The sequence below is a fragment of the Bos indicus x Bos taurus genome, chromosome 3 (genome assembly GCF_003369695.1).
Source record: "Bos indicus x Bos taurus breed Angus x Brahman F1 hybrid chromosome 3, Bos_hybrid_MaternalHap_v2.0, whole genome shotgun sequence".
Classification (NCBI taxonomy): domain Eukaryota; kingdom Metazoa; phylum Chordata; class Mammalia; order Artiodactyla; family Bovidae; genus Bos; species Bos indicus x Bos taurus.
In genome coordinates, this window is record NC_040078.1 from 101,138,208 (window position 1) to 101,151,191 (window position 12,984).

General features: G+C 39.1%; 1 protein-coding gene across 1 annotated transcript in view; it reads left to right on the plus strand.

The window, feature by feature from the left end:
* Nucleotides 1–12,984, plus strand: part of ZSWIM5 (zinc finger SWIM-type containing 5) — a 159,523-nt gene that overhangs the window by 143,128 nt on the left and 3,411 nt on the right. Inside the window, exons 12-13 of the mRNA XM_027537442.1 lie at nucleotides 12,084–12,247; nucleotides 12,725–12,806. Of these exons, the coding sequence (XP_027393243.1) occupies nucleotides 12,084–12,247; nucleotides 12,725–12,806 (246 nt within the window). The remainder of the gene's footprint in view (nucleotides 1–12,083; nucleotides 12,248–12,724; nucleotides 12,807–12,984) is intronic.

Genomic DNA, 12,984 nt, shown 5'->3' on the forward strand with positions numbered 1-12,984 from the left:
TATTCACTACAACCTTATTTGCGATTGCAAAATATTTGAAACATTCTAAATAGCCATCAATAGAAGACTGATTAAATATATTACTTTAGCACCAAATCTCATATGGAATTCCAAAATTTGAAAAGCTTTGAAAATCCATTCTTTTTTCTAAGTTGAAAGCAAAACCTGGCCTCAGCTGACAAGAGGCGTTAGTTGTTTCTCAACATTCTTACCAGTCACAGACATCTCTGCTATTCACAAATAAAATGTTTGCTTTTTTTTTTAAGATGTTTGTTATTTTGTCAGTTTGAGTTTAATTATTCTGTAAAAATGTCCAGAAAATTGAAGATACTCCTGTGGATAAAAATCAGTAGAAAAGGAACCATGTGACATCAATAGCACAGAAAATAGAGTTAGTGAAAAAATTGATCAGGTGTTTCTATAAGACATCTTCAGTTCAGTTTCAGTTCAGTCGCTCAGTTGTGTCCGACTCTTTACGACCCCATGAATCGCAGCATGCCAGGCCTCCCTGTCCATCACAAACACCCAGAGTTCACTCAGACTCACGTCCGTTGAGTCAGTGATGCCATCCAGCCATCTCATCCTCTGTCGTCCCCTTCTCCTCCTGCCCCCCAATCCCTCCCAGCATCAGAGTCTTTTCCAATGAGTCAACTCTTCGCATGAGGTGGCCAAAGTACTGGAGTTTCAGCTTCAGCATCATTCCCTCCAAAGAAATCCCAGGGCTGATCTCCTTCAGAATGGACTGGTTGGATCCTTGCAGTCCAAGGGACTCTCAAGAGTCTTCTCCAACACCACAGTTCAGAAGCATCAATTCTTCGGCGCTCAGCCTTCTTCACAGTCCAACTCTCACATCCATACATGACCACAGGAAAAACCATAGCCTTGACTAGACGGACCTTTCTTGGCAAAGTAATGTCTCTGTTTTTGAATATGCTATCTAGGTTGGTCATAACTTTCCTTCCAAGGAGTAAGCGTCTTTTAATGTCATGGCTGCAATCACCATCTGCAGTGATTTTGGAGCCTAAAAATATAAAGTCTGACACTGTTTCGACTGTTTCCCCATCTATTTCCCATGAAGTGATGGGACCGGATGCCATGATCTTTGTTTTCTGAATGTTGAGCTTTAAGCCAACTTTTTCACTCTCCTCTTTCACTTTCCTCAAGAGGCTCTTTAGTTCCTCTTCACTTTCTGCCATAAGGGTGGTGTCATCTGCATATCTGAGGTTATTGCTATTTCTCCTGGCAGTCTTGATTCCAGCTTGTGCTTCTTCCAGTTGAAAGAGCAAAGTGTGGGAATTAACACCACATATGACTTGAACTGGGCTTCCTGGGTGGCTCAGTGGTAAAAAAAAAAAAAAAAAAAATTCCACTTGCCAATGCAGGAGATGCAGTCAATCCCTAGGTTGGGAAGATCCCCTGAAGAAGGAAATGGCAACCCACTCTAGTATTCTTGCCTGGGAAATCCCATGGACAGAGGAGCCTGGTGGGCTACAGTCCATGGGGTCACAAAAAATCGGACACAACTGAGCTCAGTACAGCAGCAGCATGACTTGAAGTAATAGAAAGACAAAGTGTTGAAGTTTTACAGGGACAATGATCAGAACTAAAGAAGAACAGAAAATTTTCTGAGGACAAAAAATGAAGATATTGACATTACCATGATTGAAAGGATTCAACAACGAAACAGTATGAATATGCCACTGATTGGTTTGTTGTTCATGAAACAAGCTAGATTATTCCATGAAGGACTGAAGCTTTACGGTAAGTTTAGGGTATCAGAAGATTGGCTGCAGAAATTTCAGAAGCATTGCAGTATAAAATATCTGTACAACTATGATGAAAAAACTTATTTTCATGAAGTTGATGAAAACTATATTGACAATTTGTTATGGTAATTTTTAATGAAAACCTTAGTCTTGAACAAGTATACACTGCTGATGAAATAGCTCTGTTCTGTTTTCTTAAAAAAAATTAACAGTGATTGATGAGCAAACGAGATTTTAAGGACTCTAAACACAGGGTGAAAGTTCTGGGATGTGCCAGATAAAGCTAGAAAAAGTCAATGTCCATAGTGTTTCAAAAGTTATTCAGAGAATTCCCTAGCAGTCCAGTGGTTAGGACTCTGCTTTCACTACCATGGACCTAGGTTCGATCTCTGGTCAGAGAACTAGTATCCTGCAAGCTGTGCAGTAAAACAACAAAAAAAAGAGTTGTTCACAATTTATTTGTTAGTATGTAAACAAAAAAACATGAGTAATCAAAGAGATCATTTCTATCAGGCTTAATAATCTGTACCAATGACATGAACTCATTGTACTAGAAGCTGGAATGGAAGAAAACTGTATACTCGTTCCTAGACCACTATTTCACACACACACCTCATGAACTTCTTATAACCAAGAAATTTTACTCCCAATGAAGAACAAATATAAATATTTATTTATTTTCATACTATATACTTGAAACAGGTAACTCTCAAGTCTTCCTAAAGGAGTTATTATAGAAACTTGATCAAGTATACCTTAATTATGCTATTTACACAGTTGCTGATACTTGGAACAATTGATAAATATTTTGCAGAGACTCTCACTTTGAAAGTGCACTTGTATATAAAGATAGTGAAGGGTTTTGTGTCACTAATGTAGTCTCATTACTTACATTAAAAGTTAATAGGCTAAAAGTCTAAGTAAGTCAGAACCTTGCTACTCAATGTATGATCCGTGGATAAGCAGCATCAGCATGACCTGGAAACTTGTTAGAAATGCAAATTCTGAATCTGAATCTGAATCTCTATGAATATAGCCCAAGAATCTTATCCTTTAACAAATTCTTCACATGATTTTTAACCTACTAAGATTGTAGAAGTGTTGAGTTAGAACAAGCTGACATCAAAAAATATATAGACTATTTTAAGTTATATACCTATTGTACATTCCTTGCAATGTAGAAGAATTGTTAAAATAGTGTTATCCCAAGTAAGCATGAGGCTAGGAATAATGACAATTATGAAATGTAACAGATGAAAAAAAATGTCCATAGACAGTATGGGGGAAATGTATGAGCAGTTAATTGGCCTTGAATAACATGCATTTATCAGTGAAAAAGGATTATAGCTGCTTACTTAATTGAAAAAGACTGCTTATGTAGAAATCTGTATTAATCAGACACATTATCCTAGAAGTACTCCTTTTTTAAGGTCATCTATTGTAGTTGTTTCATCATTAAAGAATCTCTTTCCAGGCCCATCATTAAATTCCCAACTCTGATCTTTGGTGACAGTAATAGCAATGCAGATGAAGCCTTTTGTCCAAAAGCCTCAAGAAACCAGATAGAAGAAGTATTTACTTATGCATATGTTTAGAAGCGTAGCTTGGTTTGAGGTTTTATTGAGTATTTTCCTTAGAAGTAAAGAGTCCCAAGTATTTAGTCTATATCACACTATTTCATCCATCAGTTTATTACTGTATCAAAAAAATACAATACTGACTTTGCTATTTATCCTACCTAGCATGAATATTCATACTTTTACTGAACAAATAATAATGTGTTTAATTATAGGATGCTGCCCCAGACCCATTGTGAGTATTATATATAACTTTTGTACAAACTATCTTTATATAATAAGCTCCAAATGCATTCATAACCTAAGAGTTTTAAAGAAGCAGTTATGGACCTGTACATCCATAAATGGGATATTATGCAGTCATGTAAAAGAACAAACATTTCTTTATGTACTGATGTAGAATAATTTCCAAGATACACTAATATGTGAGGGGGGAATGACATGCAAATTTGTATATACTGTGCTAAAGGATGGTGTGATCACTGACCTAGAGCCAGACATCCTGGAATGTGAAGTCAAGTGGGCCTTAGAAAGCATCACTACGAACAAAGCTAGTGGAGGTGATGGAATTCCAGTTGAGCTATTTCAAATCCTGAAAGATGATGCTGTGAAAGTGCTGCACTCAATATGCCAGCACATTTGGAAAACTCAGCAGTGGCCACAGGACTGGGAAAGGTCAGTTTTCATTCCAATCCCAAAGAAAGGCAATGCCAAAGAATGCTCAAACTACCGCACAATTGCACTCATCTCACATGCTGGTAAATGCTCAAAATTCTGAAAGCCAGGCTTCAGCAATATGTGAACCATGAACTTCCAGATGTTCAAGCTGGTTTTAGAAAAGGCAGAGGAACCAGAGATCAAATTGCCAACATCCACTGGATCATGGGAAAAGCAAGAGAGTTCCAGAAAAACATCTATTTCTGCTTTATTGAGTATGCCAAAGCCTTTGACTGTGTGGATCACAATAAACCGTGGAAAATTCTTCAAGAGATGGGAATACCAGACCACCTGACCTGCCTCTTGAGAAATCTGTATGCAGGTCAGGAAGCAGCAGTTAGAACTGGACATGGAACAACAGACTGGTTCCAAGTAGGAAAAGGAGTACGCCAAGGCTGTATATTGTCACCCTGCTTATTTAACTTCTATGCAGAGTACATCATGAGAAACGCTGGACTGGAAGAAACACAAGCTGGAATCAAGATTGCCGGGAGAAATAGCAATAACCTCAGATATGCATATGACACCACCCTTATGGCAGAAAGTGAAGAGGAACTAAAAGCCTCTTGATGAAAGTGAAAGAGGAGAGTGAAAAAGTTGGCTTAAAGCTCAGTGTTCAGAAAACGAAGATCATGGCATCCGGTCCCATCACTTCATGGGAAATAGATGGGGAAACAGTGGAAACAGTGTCAGACTTTATTTTTTGGGCAGATGGTGATTGCAGCCATGACATTAAAAGACGCTTACTCCTTGGAAGGAAAGTTATGACCAACCTAGATAGCATATTCAAAAGCAGAGATGTTACTTTGCCAACAAAAGTCTGTCTAGTCAAGGCTATGGTTTTTCCAGTGGTCATGTATGGATGTGAGAGTTGGACTGTGAAGAAAGCTGAGCACCGAAGAATTGATGCTTTTGAACTGTGGTGTTGGAGAAGACTCTTGAGAGTCCCTTGGACTGCAAGGAGATCCAACCAGTCCATCCTAAAGGAGATCAGCCCTAGGTGTTCATTTGAAGGACTGCTGCTGAAGGTGAAACTCCAATACTTTGGCCACTTCATGTGAAGAGTTGACTCATTGGAAAAGACTGATGCTGGGAGGGATTGGGGGCAAGAGGAAAAGGGGACAACAGAGGATGAGATGGCTGGATGGCATCACCGACTCGATGGACCTGAGTTTGAGTGAACTCCGGGAGTTGGTGATGGACAGGGAGGCCTGGCGTGCTGTGATTCATGGGGTCACAAAGAGTCAGACACATCTGAGTGACTGAACTGAACTGAACTGAACATACATGTCTAGAATAGGCAAGTTAATAAAGACAAAAAATAGAAGTTTCCTGGGCTAAAGGGAGAGATGATGGTGAATTACTGCTTAATGGGTACAGAGTTTCTGTTTAGGATGATAAAAAACTTTTGGAAATATATGGTGCTGCTATTTACACAATGAATGATATTCCACAATGTTGAATGTGATTAACAGTACTCAATTGTATACTTAAAATGGTTAAGATAGAAAGTTTTAGTATATATATTTTTACCACAATTAATAGGTAAAGGAATTAATAAAGAGGCAGTGTTAAAGCAAGCAAATGACCCTAAGTACAAACATTGAACTGTACTGGGCTTCATTTTTATCCTGGTACTTTTAGGTACATATTTAATTCTTCTGTGACTTGAGCTTCTACACTTTACCTTTCCATATGAAAATGAAATGAAAGTCACTCAGTCATGTCATATTTTGAACTAAAAACAGAGGCCAGGGCTTAAACAAAGCACACATATGAGGTGTTGTCAACACTCTCACCCCCACTTTCCATACCCTGTAGACTACCAAAGTAGCTGCACTAAAAGCAGGAAGAGTCTAGAAAAGATATTCTCCCAGGAAAGCATGTGTACCAGCTGAGCTAATTTGTTATTTTCATCTTTAAAACTGTTTCTTAACCACAGTCTGATTCCTTCACCAACAACATAGTAAAGGATAGAGAAAGGTATACCATGTTAACACATACCAAGAAAAACCTGGGATGCCTGTATTAAACAAAGACTTCAGTAAATGGAAAATTTTCAGGGATAAAGAGGGGCATTACACAGTGATAAAGGAGTCAGTTATCCAAAAAGTCATAGTTATCTTTAATGTATATGCATCTAACAACAAAGCATCAAAATATGTGAGGGGAAAACCACTAGAACTGCAAGGAGAAATGGACAAATCCACTGTTACATTCATTCAGAGAGTTCACAGTACCTCTTGTCAATAATTGATACATCCAGCAGGCAAAAAAATCAATGTTATACTTGAACAAGCCATTAATTAACTGAATCTATTAACATTTATAAAATACTTTATCAAACTGCAATATAATACATTCTTTTCAAGCTCACATGGAATGTTCACCAAGATAGACCACATTCTGAACCATAAAACACACCTCAGTAAATTTAGAAGAACAGAAATCATACAAAGTATGCTTTCAGATCATACTTTAAGCTAGAAATTATTAACAGAAGGATAACTGGAAAATTCTCAAAAATATGGAGTTTAAACACACTTCTAAGTAACATATGGATCAAAGATGAACTCTCAGGAATTTTTTAATATTTTTAACTAAATGAAAGTTTAAAAAAAAAAAAATGAACTAATCAGAAATGTAGGATGCAATGAAAGCAGTGTTTGGAGGGAAATTTTACAGCATTAAATACATATGTTAGAAAAGAGGTAATATTGCAAATATTCCCTCACACCTGTTAGAATGGCTGTTATCAAAAAGACAAAAGATGTGGAGTACACTGTTGGTGAGAATGTAAATTGGTACCACAACTATGGAAAACAGGATGGATGTTTCTCAAAAAATTTTAAAATAGAACTACCATGTACAGTATGTACCATGTATGGTATATGGTACAGTAATCAAATAGTGTGGTATTGGCAGAAGAATAAGCAAATAGGTCCATGGAACAAAATAGAGAGCTCAGAAATAGTCTCTCACAAATACAGTCAACTGGTCTTTGACAAAGGAGCAAAGGATAGTATTTTCAGCAAATGGTACTAGAAGAACTGTACATCCACATTTTAAAAAATGAATATAGACACATTGACCTTATACCTTTCATGGAAATGAATTCAGATGTATCATAGACATAAATATAAAACACAAAATTATAAAACTTCTAGAAGATAACACAGGAGAAAGACTAGATGACCTTGTGTTTGACAGTAACTTTTTTTGACCACACTGTGTTCCCTGATCAGGGATCAAACCTGGGCTGCCTGCAGTAGAAACACAGAGTCCTAACCACTGGACCTCCGGAGAATTCCCAGAAATAGCTTTTTAGATACAACACCAAAATTAGATACAGTCGATGAAAAAAACATTGGTAAGTAAGACTTCATTAAAATTTAAAACTTATGTGAAAAACATTGAAAAGACAAGCCACAGCCTGGGAGAAAATATTTGCAAAACAGTATCTACTAAAGAACTTGTATCCCAAATACACAAATAACTCTTAAAACTCGACATTATTGTTGAGAAAACAACTGAATCTTAAAATGCACTAAAGACCTGAACTGATGCCTTACCAGATAAGATATATAGATGTCAAACAAGCAGTAAGAAGATACTCACCATGACATGTCATATTCAGTTCATTTCAGTTCAGTCACTCAGTCGTGTCCGACTCTTTGCGACTCCATGAACCGCAGCACGCCAGGCCTCCCTGTCCATCACCAAGTCCTGGAGTTCACCCAAACCCATGTCCACTGAACTGGTGATTCCATCCAACCATCTCATCCTCTGTCATCCCCTTCTCCTCATGCCCTCAAATCTTTCCCAGCATCAGGGTCTTTTCCAATGAATCAGCTCTTCGCATCAGGTGGCAAAAGCATTGGAGTTTCAGCTTCAACATCAGTCCTTCCAATGAACACCCAGGACTGATCTCCTTTAGGATGGACTGGAAATACAAATTAAAACAAAAATTAGATACCACTATATACCTATTAGAATGGCTAAAATCCAAAACACACCACCAAACACTAGTGCGGATGTGGAGCAGCAGAGACTCCTTCATTCCTGGTGGGAATGCCAAAGGTTCAGCCACTTTGGAAGACAGTTTGTCAGTTTTTTACAAAGCTACACATAGTCTAACCATATGATCCAGTAATCTTGTTCCTAGTTATTTGCCCAAATAAGTTGAAAACTTACACAACTGTCTACACAAAAACCAGCACGCAAATGTTTATAGCACCTTAATTTGTAATTGCCTAAAAGTGGAAGCAAACAGGATATCCTGCAGCTGGTGAATGGATATACAAGCTGAGGTAGATCCATACAATGGCATATTATTTACCAACGTAAAGAAATGAAGTGCCCTTCAATAAGTGGTGCTGGGGAACTAGACAGCTACATATGAAAGAACGAAATTAGAACATTCTCTAACTGTACACAAAAATAAACTCAAAATGTATTAAAGACCTAAATATAAGACCAGAGACCATAAAACTCAAAACATAGGCAGAACACTTTAACACAAATCATAGCAGTGTTTTTTTTAATCTGCATCCTAAATCAAAGGAAAATAAAAAGTAAACAAGTGGGATCTAGTTAAAAGCTTTTGCACAGCAAAGAAAATCATTGGCAAAATGAAAAGACAACCTACTGAATGAGAGGAAGTACTAGCAGATAGAGTGACCAATAGGGAATTAAATCCAAAATATACATTTCATATGAACTAACATAAAAAAAAAAACTTGATTTTTAAAATGGGCAGAAAACGTGGATAGACATTTTTCCAAAGAAGTACAGATGGTCAACAGGCAGATAAAAAGATGCTCAATATCATTAATCATCAGTTCAGTTCAGTCGCTCAGTCATGTCCGACTCTTCGCGACCCCATGAATCGCAGCACGCCAGGCCTCCCTGTCCATCACCAACTCCCAGAGTTCACCCAAACTTATGTCCATTGAGTCAGTGATGCCATCCAACCACCTCATCCTCTGTCATCCCCTTCTCCTCCTGCCCCCAATCCCTCCCAGCATCAGAGTCTTTTCCAATGAGTCAACTCTTCGCATGAGGTGGCCAAAGTACTGGAGTTTCAGCTTCAGCATCATTCCCTCCAAAGAAATCCCAGGGCTGATCTCCTTCAGAATGGACTGGTTGGATCCTTGCAGTCCAAGGGACTCTCAAGAGTCTTCTCCAACACCACAGTTCAAAAGCATCAATTCTTCGGCGCTCAGCCTTCTTCATAGTCCAACTCTCACATCCATACATGACCACTGGAAAAACCACAGCCTTGACTAGACAGACCTTTCTTGGCAAACTAATATCTCTGTTTTTGAATATGCTATCTAGGTTGGTCATAACTTTCCTTCCAAGGAGTAAGCGTCTTTTAATGTCATGGCTGCAATCACCATCTGCAGTGATTCTGGAGCCCAAAAAAATAAAGTCTAACACTGTTTCCACTGTTTCCCCATCTATTTCCCATGAAGTGATGGGACCGGATGCCATGATCTTCGTTTTCTGAATGTTGAGCTTTAAGCCAACTTTTTCACTCTCCTCTTTCACTTTCATCAAGAGGCTTTTTAGTTCCTCTTCACTTTCTGCCATAAGGGTGGTGTCATTTGCATATCTGAGGTTATTGCTGTTTCTCCCGGCAATCTTGATTCCAGCTTGTGTTTCTTCCAGTCCAGCGTTTCTCATGATGTACTCTGCATAGAAGTTAAATAAGCAGGGTGATAATATACAGCCTTGACGTACTCCTTTTCCTATCGGGAACCAGTCTGTTGTTCGGTGTCCAGTTCTAACTGTATGAGGTATCACCTCACACCTGTCAGAATGATTATCATCAAAAAGAATGCAAATAACAACTGTTGGTGTGGACGTAGAGAAAAGGGAACCCTTGTACACTGTTGGTGGGAATGTATATTGATGCAGCCACTGTGAAAAATGATATGGAGGTTTCTCAGAAAATTAGAACTACGATATGACCCAGCAGTTCCACTCCTTGGTATATAGCCAAAAAATGGAAAACGTGAATTGAAAAAGATACATGTACCCCAGTGTTCATGACAGCATTATTTACAGTAGATAATAAATAGAACCAACCTAAGTGTCCCATCAAGAAATGAATGGGTAAAGAAGAGATGGTATAAATATATAATCAAATACTGCTCAGTCACAAAAAAGAAGAAATTTTTGCCATTTACAGCAACATAGATGGAATCGAAGGATATTCTGCTAAGTAAATCAAGTCAGAGAAAGACAAATATTGTATGATATCACTTATATGTGGAATCTAAAAAATACAACAAACTATTGAATATAACAAAAAAGAAACAGACTCACAGAGTATGAGAGCAAACTTGTTACCAGCGCGGGGAGGTAAGGTGGGGAGGAGGGTCTGGATGGGGGAAGGAGTCTAAGAGGTACAAACTGCTATGTATAAAATAAGTAAGCTACAAGGATACATTATAGGAATATAGCTAGTATTTTATAAACTATAAATGAGTATAACCTTAGAAAGTGTGAATCACTATCTTGTATACCTGAAATGTATATAATATTGTACATCAACTGAAACTAAATTAAAAAAAAAAGAGCTACCAAGCTATAAATAGACATTTAAGGAAACAAGTGTATTTTGCTTCCTGAAGGAAGCCAGTCTGTAAAGGTTACATACTATTCCAAACCTGCGACATTGTGGAAAAGTTAACACTATAATGGCAGTAAAAAGATGAGTAGTTTCAGAAGGAAAGAGAAGAGGGATGAACAGGGGGAGCACAGGAGATTTTTACAGCAATGAGTCTATTCTATATGACATAGTAATGGCAAACCCATGATACTATGCGTTGGTCAAAACCCATAGGATTGCATAACACAGTGGACCCTTATGTTAACTGTGGACTTCAGTTAATAGCAATGTATCAGTGTTTGTTCAATGTAAGATGTTAGTAATAAGGGAAACTGAAAGGGGAAAGAGGGGGATATGTGAGAACTCTCTGTCTTACCTGCTCAATTTTCTGTATACCTAAAACCACTTTAAAAAACATAAAGTCAGGGTTTCCTTGGCTGTCCAGTGGTTAGGACTCTGCTCTCGCTACTGAGGGCCTGGGTTTGATCCCTGGTTGAGGAACTAAGGTCCCACCAAAAAAAAAAAAAAAAGTCTATTAAATGTCTTAATTGATTTTAAAGAGGATAGAAGGAAAAAAGGTGATCTCTCAATCCTGACACCCAAAGATAACTACTACCGCTAAGACAGTGTTGTAAAAATCCCCGGATATATTCTATTCATTTATATGCATGCACACACATACTACCTGTACACAAATTGTTTATAATTCCCTCCACGACCTTAAAAGGTTATTGTTTCTATTTTATAGATGAAGTAACTGGTCTGGTACTGGCTGAACTAGGTTCATTTCCCAATGTATTTTACTCCAAAGCCTGTACACTCTTAGCACTGCACCTCTTTGTAAGACATAAGACCTACTTTTTCTTCTCTCTTTATTTCACATTTTACCCCTTCAGAAGATACACCAATCTCTCATATACCCTACTGCCTTTACCTTATATGGTACTCATGGCATTCCTGCAACGTATTCCATAACTCTGTGCACTCATACTTGCCTACTGGATAAGAAGTGGTAGCCCAGCTCCAGGGAACTGTACTGAGAAGCAGACCTTGGGACTGGAATACTTTCTTGGCAATAATGTGGCTTCCTTCTCCTGTATAAGTAGCTCTCAAAATTCAGGTGTTAGAAAAAGTTATTTCTGGGACCTAAAGATCCTGAGGGGAAAAAAGGGTAAGGGGTCAAGGCCGATGAAAAGGTGGAGAGCAGTGAATTTGCATGGGTGCCTGGGGAAGGAAGGAGCCTCCAGTGGGTTCAGTGGAGACAAAGCTTGACCACCCCGACCATTCGGAAGCATTCCGTGCATTGACACCAGCCAGTTCAACCAGCACCTGTTGTGATCAGCTGACTGTTCAGGGAAGCTTTAAAGAAGATCTTGTCCCTGCCCCTTCTCTTGGCACCTGTAGGGGACACTCTGAGGCTCCGAACAATCCTGGAAGCAATACAGAAGCACATCCATTCTTCCTCCCTCATCTTCAAACTGGCCCAAGATGCATTCAAGATTGCTACTCCCACGGACAGTAGTACAGATGGCACCCTGCTCAACGTGGCCTTGGAGCTGGGGCTACAGGTATGGAGGAGGAGTGGGCCATCCCCACTTTAAACTTCTGGCCTAGTGACAGGGAGTTAAGATCCCATGAGGACTGGAGTGGGCATGGGCCAGGTCTGATTCTTTCTGTGTCCCCAGAACATAGCTTCTAGGCTAGTCACAAGGTCAGGACTCAATTTGGGGCTCTGTTTTGAAGTTAAGGCCAGTTAAGCAGTATAGCCTTAGGCTCCACAAGGTCCCCATCTTTTCCCTACCCACCCCCATTCCTCCAAGTCAAGGTGTGATAATAAGGGGTTTATTCATTACAGATCATCAGAGAAATCTTCTATCTGGTGGCAGGATGGGGCAGAAATTAAACAAACCCATCTGTACTTCTCAGGGGAGAGATGGTTGTTTAAGGCACAAATAAATACACATACATAAATGAATGGCAAGGAGGAGGGAGAGGTTATAGCAGTTATGCTAAGTCCGCTGGGAATGCCACTTTTTTTCGCCCAGGTGATGAGGATGACCTTATCAACCCTCAACTGGAGGCGCCGGGAGATGGTGCGGTGGTTGGTAACCTGTGCCACAGAAGTGGGTGAGTCTCCCAGCTCCCTGTGCCCCCAGGGGAAAGGATTCCTAGGCCCTACTCTTGGGACAGGACAGTGAATCCTTAGAGCTCTCATATTCCATTATTGATGGCCTAGGAAAGAATGAGGCTGCTGGTAGGAGAAGATGGCCCTGTTCAGCCTGACCAAGGTCTTCCCTCACTGCTT